The 13,573-nt window shown below is 42.0% G+C and overlaps 1 protein-coding gene across 2 annotated transcripts in view; it reads right to left on the reverse strand.

Annotated features, from left to right (window-relative positions):
* The window catches only part of LOC127845739 (integrator complex subunit 8-like), a 71,215-nt gene that overhangs the window by 18,939 nt on the left and 38,703 nt on the right, over positions 1-13,573 (reverse strand). For both annotated transcript variants that reach the window (XM_052376849.1, XM_052376850.1), the window contains 3 exons: positions 13,012-13,219; positions 11,406-11,515; positions 5,499-5,583 (listed from right to left, as the gene is read on the reverse strand). In XM_052376849.1, coding sequence (XP_052232809.1) covers positions 5,499-5,583; positions 11,406-11,515; positions 13,012-13,219 — 403 coding nt within the window. The remainder of the gene's footprint in view (positions 1-5,498; positions 5,584-11,405; positions 11,516-13,011; positions 13,220-13,573) is intronic.

The following is a 13,573-nucleotide window of genomic DNA, read 5'->3' on the forward strand; positions in this document are numbered from 1 at the left end:
GCTGACACAACAAAGTGAAAACGACAATAGATCCAACTGGAATTGGTCGTATTCAACAGAAAAAGCATGAATTTCAATTCTCCGTATGGTAAAAGCCATAATAAGAAGGAAAACCGTCTTAAAATTATATTGGAACTGTTAATAAGCCTGATGAAAAAGGTTCATAGGGAGCTCATTAAGCATCCCAACATGTTACACAAGTCAAAACCGCTTAAAAAGGTAAAGGAACGAAAAACATAGTGTCGACGTTCCATAGTTTGGATCAGTTCCAAAATAGGTAAGACAGCACAGAGTTGCGATGACTTACACAAAACAAGGTATACGAAAGCATAATCTCTATCCTTTGATGAAGAAAAGAACAAATTTCTTATCATCAAGAAAAAGATGAGAAAAACCTCTATGTATCTAGCAGAGTGATTAAGGTAATAACTATGCTCTAAATTACCCAGTAAAAAATGAATTTCCATAGAACCTTTATACAGTTCTGATGGAATTATCCTTGCACAAGTAACAAGGATTGAAACTCTAACAGAAAAACGTTCTTCTGTAGAGATAACTAAAAGTTATTAATGGCCAGACATGAAGTGGCACATGTTTGGATCAGTAAAAATATGTCTCAGTGAGATATGATATTTGACCTGTGAAGAAGTTTCCTGAAAATAATTGTACAGGAGACTTAAAAGGTCGTAGAACCATAATCCCATGGTTCATTAAGTATATTTCATGAAATTATGGCAAAAACTCAGTTATTGCAAAAACTCACCAAGAAGGCAAGATATTCCAGTTTATGTCAATGGACGAATGTATAACAATCGCACACCCTGCTGGATCGATTTCTGTGAACTGCATTGTTGACGTTGTTCAGCATACCGGTATACACTGCGATATACGATCGCATAACGCTAATAACTAGCGTTTGATGATAAACAACATTCTTTGATATACTATGTACACCATGCAACTCGTCTGCAACTTCACTGCCGCGCATGCGCAATTACATTATTGAACCCAACGGAAAAATAATTCGAAAGAAAGAACTGCAGGACAAAACGTCCAACAGGGCGTTGAGACGAACTGGTATGAGAAAGACGATAGAGAAAATTTGTTGTTCTTTCAAAGAACGAATAAGTTCCTGATTTCCAGTTACAAGGAGTGATAATATGATCACCTCCGTGTCTGTAAGTAAACCACGACCGATGTGTGATAGTTGAAACCATCACAAAGGAATCGTGAAAATGTGTTGTAAATGAAAAACAGCTAAAAATAATTTTCGCTTTTCAAGATGTAGATGTGCAGGTGATATTCGTTAGGATACCACATAATTGAGACAATCAAGATACGTTGTTCTATGTGATCGTCCATAACCTTATCTGCTCACATCTGTATAAGATGTAAGGAAGGTTGTGGTAGAATAAACTATATTCTTGCCAAGATAATCTTCTAGACTAGACACCACTGAATAGTGGTAAATAATGACAAAAAGATGGAAATCTGTGTCATTAAATAATCCCGAGATTAATACAATTATCTTAAAAATAAAGCTGAAACGGACGTAAGAAAAGACGTCTCAGCAGAAGGACCGGTGACCGGACCGGTAAATACCGACCGGTGACCGGAACCATTTGTCAAGGATGGGTGGGCAAAGAAACCACGGCAAGCCGAACTTTCCCACTCCAAACACACTTGAAAATTGGTAGAATAGGACAGTGTTTAACACTTATAAGTTTATGACCTATCTACAGAATATAGCCTCTTCTTGAACCAATAACAGGCGCCTTTAAAATCATGGATAATACAGGTCGCGAAGTCATCGATTTGCGAAGTACGGAAATATGATTGATAGTGGTACCTCCGGAATCGGAGGTGTGATGACAGAAAAAGGTGAAAACCCTAGGGGTAACCTTAAGCGGGTCCACGCTTGCCGGTAGAATGCATGGAAGTCTTAAATTCTGACTTGATTAATCCATTTACTTCAAGACTTCTAACCGGGACGAATTCCGAAAGGAATACGACCAGTTATAGGAAGACGGCCTGTTATGGCCAGAAGTGTAATAGAAGAATAACTTTAAGATGAGGTCCCTCCAGATCCTAGGATCTAAGATCTGAGTTCAATAGGTCCTAAGCCATCTACAAGACTGTAGCCGCTATGCGGTCAATCTGATAGGCAATCCTATGTATCAGAACTCTTGTTGATTCCAGTAGCTTGAAAATATGCACTGCCGTAGGAGCAATAGAAAAGCAGAAGTCGATACAAATGTCGTCTTGCTAATCCTGCTAGCGTCATTAATGTGTCCCAACTGTTCCGTGACACTGACTGCAAAGTCTGTAGCCGACAGGTAAAGGCGTTTAAAACAATTCATCCTTTGGGTCTCGAACATAAATTAATAGAGGTCAAATAGTAATGTTCGACCTCAATGCTAGTCTCCGAGCCCACTTCAGCCGATCTATCTGCAAGACCAGTAGTCTGCATGTAGCCGGTTGAGATAGAAGTACAAATAACAGATATAGCATGATTTGGTAACCGTCGCCAGTAGAACATCAGTATTGAAAAACACAAAAAGTCATGTAGATTGTTGAATCCATAAAATATAGTATTCAATACAATCATAGCCAGGGGTATACAACTATGTAATGTAGACGATACCCGTGATACTAAAAATTGACCGATGAAAACACAGTGGAATACCGGTAATTGGTAAGTGGTGACCGAACCGGACCGGTCAATGACCGGTAACTGTAGCCCGGTGAACGGACCAGTCATAATATGACCGGTGACGTTACCAGTTAAAGACCGAAAAATGGTGGAATCCATATGGTCTGTTATCAATGTCAAGCACTGCTCGGAAAAGAAGATCATGCCAAAAAATCCAATCCGATGGCGATGAGACATCACTTATTCTGACCGGTGATCAGTGATCGGTGATATGACCGATGAATGGTGACCGATGTCCGGTGATCGGGACCGGTATAATATAACTGCGTCAGAATGGAAATATCTGGTGCAGAAGAATGACCATCCAAGAAGTCATCTGATAATGTTAACCGGAAAAACAACGGTAGATTATCAGTATTAATAGGCATAAGTGTCCTTGTAGTCGTAGTGGAGAAAAGAACAGCTTATCCCGAAGCCTGAATGTTAAACGAACTAGTGTTCGTATACAACTACGGCTCGGTGACTGCAACATGTGTGGATGCCATAAGAAGAACCATCACACATGGAATGGAGACATGATATTCCTAAAGGAATAAAATGGAGAACGTCTATATGACCAGTAGGTTCATTAACGCCTACGTGAGAAGTGGCGACATCCATATAACTTCGATGCCGAAATATTGTTCGGCTACGCTGGAAATATTGTCTTCTACAATATTGTCTCCATGAGCATTGACATGATCGCTTACGAGCGTATCAACGCCGAGAACTGCTCAATGAAGGAGAGGTATGTTCGATAACTATCCAGTGGTGCTCAATGCAGTCCGCTGATGTCTACGTGAAGGTTGACAACGTCCTCGTTTCCTGCGATGTCGAGATCTGGATCGGCCGAGATGTGGATCGGCTGCGATGAGACCAAGATCTTCTAGAATAACGTCTCCGTGAGTGATCGCTAACGAGAGCCGCGACGATGAGAACTGCTCGACGAAGAAGAGCGTGTCCGATGTCTAATCCTTGATGAGGACGATGTATTCAACGAAGAATAGGAGAATAATTCAATGAAGAAGACCGAGTTCTTCTTCTTGACCGGTGACTGGTGTTATCGGTGGCAGGCCTAACTGATGACTGTTAACCGGTGACCGGAGCGGTGATCAATGACCGGACCGGTGACCGGACCGGACCGTTGACATGACCGGACCGGTGACATGACCAGACCGGTGACATGACCGGTGACCGGACCGGACCGGTGACATGACCGGTGACCGGACCGGTGACATGACCGGTGACCGGACCGGACCGGTGATCAATGACCGGACCGGTGACATGACCGGTGACCGGACCGGTGACATAACCGGACCGGTGACTGGACCGGACCGGTGATCAATGACCGGACCGGTGATCAATGACCGGACCGGTGACCGGACCGGACCGGTGACCGGACCGGTGACATGACCGGTGACCGGACCGGTGATCAATGACCGGACCGGACCGGTGACATGACCGGTGACCGGACCGGCCGGTCAGACGTCGATCAATGGTCCGTGATCAACGTCCCCGGTGACGTACCGGTCATATCATGACCAGTGTTGTCACCGGATAATGACCGTATGGCGGATGCCAAATGGTCCGGCATTGGTCGATGTCCTTGACCAATGCCATCGGGCAAAGACCGGCTTACGGGTGTCGCCATATGGTCTGATGTTGACCGACTGTCTAAGAGACTTAGCATAGTACGGTCGCGATCGTGCCCGATACCCGGTGACTGATACTGCAACTATCATCCATGATCTGCGAAGTCACCGGGTATTTATCCACTCTTGTTTCTGCGACCATCATGTAGTCGAATATATGAAAAACAAGAGCAAAGCATATTCAACCATAAACTGGTCACAGACCAGATTATCATACGGCACATAAAATCATTATTTGACCATAATGAAAATTATAATAATACTGCCGTAGATCATAAATTAAACAAAAGTTTAATTCAAAACAGATGAAAAATAAAATGACGATCAATTAGATTGTCATACGGAACGTTAAAATCATTATTGCACACAATGGCAAATGATAAACAATCTGTCAATAGAAGAACACGCTTTGCACGATCTCGTAACACATTAGAAGAACATGCTTTGCACGTTCTAGCAATGTATTAGAAGAGCACGTTTTGCACGTGGTCGTTCGCGCCTGAAAACACCCAGCATGGTAGAAATAAACCATTGTTCAATAAAAACAAGCATGGCTTACCTTTTACAAATGAAACAAAATCCATTAAATCCACACAAATTAATCCGAATGAGAAATAAAAAGATAAATAACACAATTTATCTATTCAAAACCCCAATCAACCAAGTGAAAAACGATATTTTAATTCAGAGCCGTAAAAGACACGTATACACCTGGTTGATCCGGAAAGAATATTGAGGGTTGGTTACCGATTTTTGGCTAGGTTGCATTGCACTATGTTTAACCTGGCCTGTATTACGGTATTGAGGTGGCGGATTCCCAGTTAAAATTCTGGATGAGTTATTTCCCCTTGGAAAGTATAAGCATACGATAACAGGTCAGTATTTATGACATTAAAATAATATCACAAGAGCTCATTGCATTTTTTAAATTCATGACTCCAACGATGCAACTGATTGGATTAACCTCCCTCAAAGTGATTAAAATCCTCAATATCTTTGAATTGACTGTTCAAAGGCAGTGACCCCAGTTTAACAGATTCTTATGTTTCACTTTAAGAGTTTTGTTTTATGTGCCAGGTCAACAAATAAATAAAATTAAATATTGTATAATACCGGCTGATTATGATTCTCGAGTATTCGCTATGGCCACTTACTTGTCTCCCAAAGATCCCTTGCTGGTTTGCGGGCATTCTTCACTGAAGGCAACTCATTCAGCAGGCAGGACACCAGACGGCATGTCTGCAGCATAAATAGAACATATAAGCCTTGTTCTAGGGAAACAGGGCTTAATGCTTGTGTGAAGAATCCTCCTTGAATAATCTGTGTACTCCACACAGGCTTATCAGTAATCTGTGTACTCCACACAGGCTTATCAGTAATCTGTGTACACCACACAGGCTTATCAGTTATCTGTGTACTCCACACAGGCCTATCAGTAATCTGTGTGCTCCACATAGGCCTATCAGTAATCTGTGTACTCCACACAGGCCTATCAGTAATCTGTGTACTCCACACAGGCTTATCAGTAATCTGTGTACACCACACAGGCTTATCAGTAATCTGTGTACTCCACACAGGCCTATCAGTAATCTGTGTACTCCACACAGGCTTATCAGTAATCTGTGTACTCCACACAGGCCTATCAGTAATCTGTGTACTCCACACAGGCCTATCAGTAATCTGTGTACTCCACACAGGCCTATCAGTAATCTGTGTTCTCCACACAGGCCTATCAGCATTCTGTGTACTCCACACAGGCTTATCAGTAATCTGTGTACTCAACACAGGCCTATCAGTAATGATGTACTCCACACAGGCCTATCAATAATGATGTACTCCACACAGGCTTATCAGTAATCTGTGTACTCCGCACAGGCCTATCAGTAATCTGTGTACTCCACACAGGCTTATCAGTAATCTGTGTACTCCACACAGGCTTATCAGTAATCTGTGTACACCACACAGGCTTATCAGTAATCTGTGAACTCCACACAGGCCTATCAGTAATCTGTGTACTCCACACAGGCCTATCAGTAATCTGTGTACTCCACACAGGCCTATCAGTAATGATGTACTCCACACAGGCCTATCAATAATGATGTACTCCACACAGGCCTATCAGTAATCTGTGTACTCCACACAGGCCTATCAGTAATCTGTGTACTCCACACAGGCTTATCAGTAATCTGTGTACTCCACACAGGCTTATCAGTAATCTGTGTACTCCACACAGGCTTATCAGTAATCTGTGTACTCCACACAGGCCTATCAGTAATCTGTGTACTCCACACAGGCCTATCAGTAATCTGTGTACTCCACACAGGCTTATCAGTAATCTGTGTACTCCACACAGGCCTATCAGTAATCTGTGTACTCCACACAGGCTTATCAGTAATCTGTGTACTCCACACAGGCCTATCAGTAATCTGTGTACTCCACACAGGCCTATCAGTAATCTGTGTACTCCACACAGGCCTATCAGTAATCTGTGTACTCCACACAGGCCTATCAGTAATCTGTGTACTCCACACAGGCCTATCAGTAATCTGTGTACTCCACACAGGCCTTTCAGTAATTTGTGTACTCCACACAGGCTTATCAGTAATCTGTGTACTCCACACAGGCCTATCAGTAATCTGTGTACTCCACACAGGCCTATCAGTAATCTGTGTACTCCACACAGGCCTATCAGTAATCTGTGTACTCCACACAGGCCTATCAGTAATCTGTGTACTCCACACAGGCCTATCAGTAATCTGTGTACTCCACACAGGCCTATCAGTAATCTGTGTACTCCACACAGGCGTATCAGTAATCTGTGTACTCCACACAGGCCTATCAGAATTCTGTGTACTCCACACAGGCCTATCAGTAATCTGTGTACTCCACACAGGCCTATCAGTAATCTGTGTACTCCACACAGGCCTATCAGTAATCTGTGTACTCCACACAGGCGTATCAGTAATCTGTGTACTCCACACAGGCCTATCAGTAATCTGTGTACTCCACACAGGCCTATCAGTAATCTGTGTACTCCACACAGGCCTATCAGTAATCTGTGTACTCCACACAGGCCTATCAGTAATCTGTGTACTCCACACAGGCCTATCAGTAATCTGTGTACTCCACACAGGCCTATCAGTAATCTGTGTACTCCACACAGGCCTATCAGTAATCTGTGTACTCCACACAGGCCTATCAGTAATCTGTGTACTCCACACAGGCTTATCAGTAATATGTGTACTCCACACAGGCCTATCAGTAATCTTTGTACTCCACACAGGCCTTTCAGTAATTTGTGTACTCCACACAGGCTTATCAGTAATCTGTGTACTCCACACAGGCCTATCAGTAATCTGTGTACTCCACACAGGCCTATCAGTAATCTGTGTACTCCACACAGGCCTATCAGTAATCTGTGTACTCCACACAGGCCTATCAGTAATCTGTGTACTCCACACAGGCCTATCAGTAATCTGTGTACTTCACACAGGCCTATCAGTAATCTGTGTACTCCACACAGGCTTATCAGTAATCTGTGTACTCCACACAGGCCTATCAGTAATCTGTGTACTCCACACAGGCCTATCAGTAATCTGTGTACTCCACACAGGCCTATCAGTAATCTGTGTACTCCACACAGGCCTATCAGTAATCTGTGTACTCCACACAGGCTTATCAGTAATCTGTGTACTCCACACAGGCCTATCAGTAATCTGTGTACTCCACACAGGCCTATCAGTAATCTGTGTACTCCACACAGGCCTATCAGTAATCTGTGTACTCCACACAGGCTTATCAGTAATCTGTGTACTCCACACAGGCCTATCAGTAATCTGTGTACTCCACACAGGCCTATCAGTAATCTGTGTACTCCACACAGGCCTATCAGTAATCTGTGTACTCCACACAGGCCTATCAGTAATCTGTGTACTCCACACAGGCCTATCAGTAATCTGTGTACTCCACACAGGCTTATCAGTAATATGTGTACTCCACACAGGCCTATCAGTAATCTGTGTACTCCACACAGGCTTATCAGTAATCTGTGTACTCCACACAGGCTTATCAGTAATCTGTGAACTCCACACAGGCTTATCAGTAATATGTGTACTCCACACAGGCCTATCAGTAATCTGTGTACTCCACACAGGCTTATCAGTAATCTGTGTACTCCACACAGGCCTATCAGTAATATGTGTACTCCACACAAGCCTATCAGTAATCTGTGTACTCCACACAGGCCTATCAGTAATCTGTGTACTCCACACAGGCCTATCAGTAATCTGTGTACTCCACACAGGCTTATCAGTAATCTGTGTACTCCACACAGGCCTATCAGTAATCTGTGTACTCCACACAGGAGTATCAGTAATCTGTGTACTCCACACAGGCCTATCAGTAATCTGTGTACTCCACACAGGCCTATCAGTAATCTGTGTACTCCACACAGGCCTATCAGTAATCTGTGTACTCCACACAGGCCTATCAGTAATCTGTGTACTCCACACAGGCTTATCAGTAATGACACTTGTTAAGAAGAGACTTGCTCCATAGAAGCAGAAAGAGTCGCCCTTGATAAGCTTGTGTGCAATGCATAGAAGCAGAAAGAGTCGCCCTTGATAAGCTTGTGTGCAATGCATAGAAGCAGAAAGAGTCGCCCTTGATAAGCTTGTGTGCAATGCATAGAAGCAGAAAGAGTCGCCCTTGATAAGCTTGTGTGCAATGCATAAGCTTATCTTGGATCACACTTTATGCACATGCATTCAACCTAATTTTCCCATAACCTGCCTCATATATTTTTTGTTTGACTTTTGTGTAGACACAATTTGTATACTCACTGGAAGCAATAGACAATACGTATTCTGAAGAATGCTTGCACATAACAATTTTATCTTAAAGCCATTCTGTGAGTTCTTTAGAGCGGGTGCTCATAATTCCGAACAGCGTCTAATTCCGAACGAAAATTTAAACATTTAAAAACAATATAATTCAAGCATGAACTCTGACATATGACATCATATTTATTACATCATAACTTAACTTTTTCCGTTAACTCCATGTTTGAGCGGTAACGATGTTTAAATTTTGAAGAATCTCGGAAAGTCGTTTCACCTACCAGTCAAGTGAGTGGAATAACGCAAATCTCAATTTCACCATCACTAATTCCTAAGGTTACATGACGTCATTAAAGTATTTCCCCGATCAGGTTTTGCTATTCTATTGTAAGTTAGGCATTTCCCAACGAGTGGGTATGTTCTTATTATAGCTTTCACAAACAAAAAAGGCAAAAATCAAGTGTTCGGAATTACAACCGATATATTAAACGATGTTCATTATTCCGAAAGAATTTTTTTTAAGTGTTTATGATTGAAGTTTACTGCAAGAATTAGAAAGCAAAGACTTACAAGAATTTTGTTTTATAAATTACCAAAACTTAAAATAAAAGGCTAATGTCTTGACACTTGAATTCGTTTTATTTTATATATGATTCGTCAATTACAAGCAAAACATCAAAAGTACGACCCAGAAGTGGTTGGTCGCGCAGTCGAAATAATAAAATCGGGTACAATGACGCTTGGCCAGGCTTCCAAAACGTATAATATACCCAAAACAACACTCCATGATCGTGTCTGTGGGAAGCACGCAACTGACCATATCGATGCGAAGACCGTCCTCAATGCTGACGAAGAGCAACGAATTGCCAACTGGGTGGTCCATATGAGTAGGGTTGGCTACGGTCGTACAAGACATGGCCTGTGTACGGTGGTCCAGAAGATTCTCAATGACGCTGCCAGAGAAACCCCTTTTCTCGTAAACAAACCGGGACGGCAATGGTTGCGTGGGTTTTTAAAGCTAGTCCGTATTTGTCCGGCCGCACAACTATCCAATTAGGGAAGGAACGGGCCGTCATCACAATAGAGAAAATTCCGCGTTGGTTTGCCGAATTAGACAGACACCCGAAATATCATGTTAGCCAGGCCATCGGTAACTCTGTCTGTCTTACAACCCAACAGTCCCTGACTGACACGCTACCCAATCAACTGATCGGAATGTCCGACAGCCAACCCAACAAGTCCGTCGCCCTAACTGTAATGGTAACCAACCAGTCAGAAGTTCCATCTGTTTCACCATCCAACCAATTGGTCACCTCGACAGGAGAACAAGGAGGCAATTCTTCGGGAAATCAGTGATTTGTTATCAAACAGCGACGTCGAAGTTGAGGCCGTCAAACGTTTTGCGTGTGAGAAGAAGTATGACAACTTTATTGAATGCACTTACTGTGGTCGGAGATTTCATTTTGCATGTGTTGACATAGATAATCAGTTGATTTGTCATGAACTTTCTTTCGAATGCAAATATTGTTGAAATTTGAAAGTGCATAACTGTTCCAATTGTTGGAAATATGTTCTTTTTTTTATTGTTCGTGGAATAAATTAGTCTGACTGTTTCTTTTCTTTGAATATTTTACATTTTTGGAATGCACTTTGAGTGTTCGGAATTAAAACCACCAATGTTCGGAATACATTACTGCCTTTCCTTTAACCCAAAAATAATAGTGTACGATGACCCATACACACAATCAATGTTTTTAAAAGGTCCCGTATGTGTTGTTGTTTTTGAAGTGGGGTTGCGTTTCCGAACTGTAGATTTCTTTGCTTAGATGTTCGGAATTATGAACACCCGCTCTACCAAGTTATTAATTTGAGACATAATTTTTTTTAAATTAAGTTTAGTTTATATTCTTTAATTTGCTAAAGACAACCCAATTGAAATGTCACACTTAACTATGGCACATGACTTGCATTGAAACAGAAACTTACCAATATGTTTGCTGCTGGTGTTGTCAAGGTTCTTGGGATCTTCACAGTTAGGATTGCTAATGGACTATGAATATTAAAAAACTGAACCTTCTATGCATACAATCTATTATTCAATACCTCAATATGTCCGCAGTTGGTGTTGGCATCGTTCATAAGGTATTCCCTCGGTAAGTGTTCTAAGTAACAGTCTACATTAAAGAACTGAAACTTTTATGCCAACTAAATCTAACTGGATACCTCAATATGTCCACTGTTAGTATTGTCCAGGTTCATGAGGTATCCCCAGTCTCGCACATTGAGCAAGAAGGCTGCACAGTGCTCCAAAACATCTGGACTAGGCTGGATGTCTGCAAGCACACATAGACAGGATAGAGTATTTAAATGAGCTCAATGCATGTGTGTAAAGTGTTGTCCCAGATTAGCCTTAAAAGCTTTCTGCACAGGCTAATCAGGGAGGACACTTTCCACCTAGACAGAATGTTTCACTTGAAGAGACCTCCTACTAATGAAAACTAGAAGCTTTGTCACAGACGTGACAAATACCCCCACATGCCGCATTGACACAGAATATTTTGCATGTTGTCTTTACAAAAAATAGTAGACACCATGCTCAATGTTTAAAACGCACTTTGTGACCCCGTGACCTAGTTTTTGACCCGGCATGAGCATGGCCCATGTTCGAACTTAACCTTCACATCATCTAGATACAACTTTTGACCAAGTTTGGTGAAGCTCTGATGAAAACTACTTGAATTAGAGAGCGGACACCATTCTCAACGTTTAAAACGCACTAAGTGACCCTGTGACCTAGTTTTTGACCCGGCATGACCCATATTCGAACTTGACATAAAAATTATCTAGATACAACATCTGACCAAGTTTGGTGAAGATTGGATGAAAACAACTTGATATAGAGAGTGGACACTTAATACTGACCGACCAACCGACCAACAAACAGACAAGCTCACTCCTATATACCCCCTGAAACTTCGTTTGTGGGGGTATAAAAATGATAAAAGCATAAATGTTCGACCCTAATTAGCCTGTGCAGACTGCTTCACACTTAACTCACATGCATAAACCCCTTAGCCTGTGCAGACTGCTTCACACTTAACTCACATGCATAAACCCCTTAGCCTGTGCAGACTGCTTCACACTTAACTCACATGCATAAACCCCTTAGCCTGTGCAGACTGCTTCACACTAAACTCACATGCATAAACCCTGTGCAGACTGCTTCACACTTAACTCACATGCAGACTGCTTCACACTTAACTCGCATGCAGACTGCTTCACACTTAACTCACATGTGGCATAAACCCCACATTTTCCAGAGCAAGGCTCAAATGATGTTTTTCAATATATAACCCCCTTGTTCTGCAACTAGCAACACTTGTAAATGTCCTCCCGTACAACAATGCAACAACATTATTAAAAAGAAAACATGCTTGTTTGAGGACCCATGATATGCTAAATATGGGATATTAGATATTATGTAACTTCTGCAGGGCAGCCAACAAATAAAAATAATGGTAGTTATTGTAATAATATAAATTAATTATTCTTGATTTACATAGATTACTACCACTTAAACTAACAACAACTACAAAGTAAGTTATGTTGACATGATATCAGCTGTTTAACCTTCAGGACTTGTGGCTTTTAACATATTGGTCATGAGTTTGATGCCTACTGTGGGAGCATCTTTTGATCACTCACATAGACACATAGTACTGTTTCTTCCCAAGAAACGGACTCCAGAGCATTTCAATTAGCCTGAGGCTTAAGATGCAATTGAGCTAAAATAAATAGGTTTACAAAATAAAATGTTGTGTGTCCCCACCTTGTCCCAGCCTGACGGCCGTGATGCATGTCTTCACCTTCTTGATGAGGTCCTGGACAGAGGAGTTCTCTGCGAATGTCTCGTTGAGGAAGAACTGCTGGAGGTCGGCCATCAGGTGCTGCCAGCGTATGTGCTTGGACAGAGTGTACGACAGCTGGGCTGACACGTTGTCCGCTACCGTCAGCAGGTTCCTGGCACGCTCAAAGATCTGCAGGGGTTAGGGAAGGACGTTTGTTAACCCTTTTACGCTTAGATGTATTGTAACGAGTTTGTTGTCCTTTAGAAAATAAAACTAAAGTATAAGCCTCTCTTAATAATTTCAAGTTTAAAAGGCCTTATTTCCAACCCTTGGATACTGATGAGCAGCAAACAGCATAAAACATACAGTTTTTGCAGACTGTGCTGGATAATGCAGGTTGCATATTGCCATTTCCACCTTACTACCGAGTGGGACAGTGTTGGGTGTGGAAATTATAAAATCCAGACACTAAGTTAAGAATTGTTAATGGAACATATCAGAGGAATGTGAGCATCATTGGGAACGAAAAAAGGGTCTTGACCA

This window comes from Dreissena polymorpha, chromosome 9, assembly GCF_020536995.1.
Source record: "Dreissena polymorpha isolate Duluth1 chromosome 9, UMN_Dpol_1.0, whole genome shotgun sequence".
NCBI classification, from domain to species: domain Eukaryota; kingdom Metazoa; phylum Mollusca; class Bivalvia; order Myida; family Dreissenidae; genus Dreissena; species Dreissena polymorpha.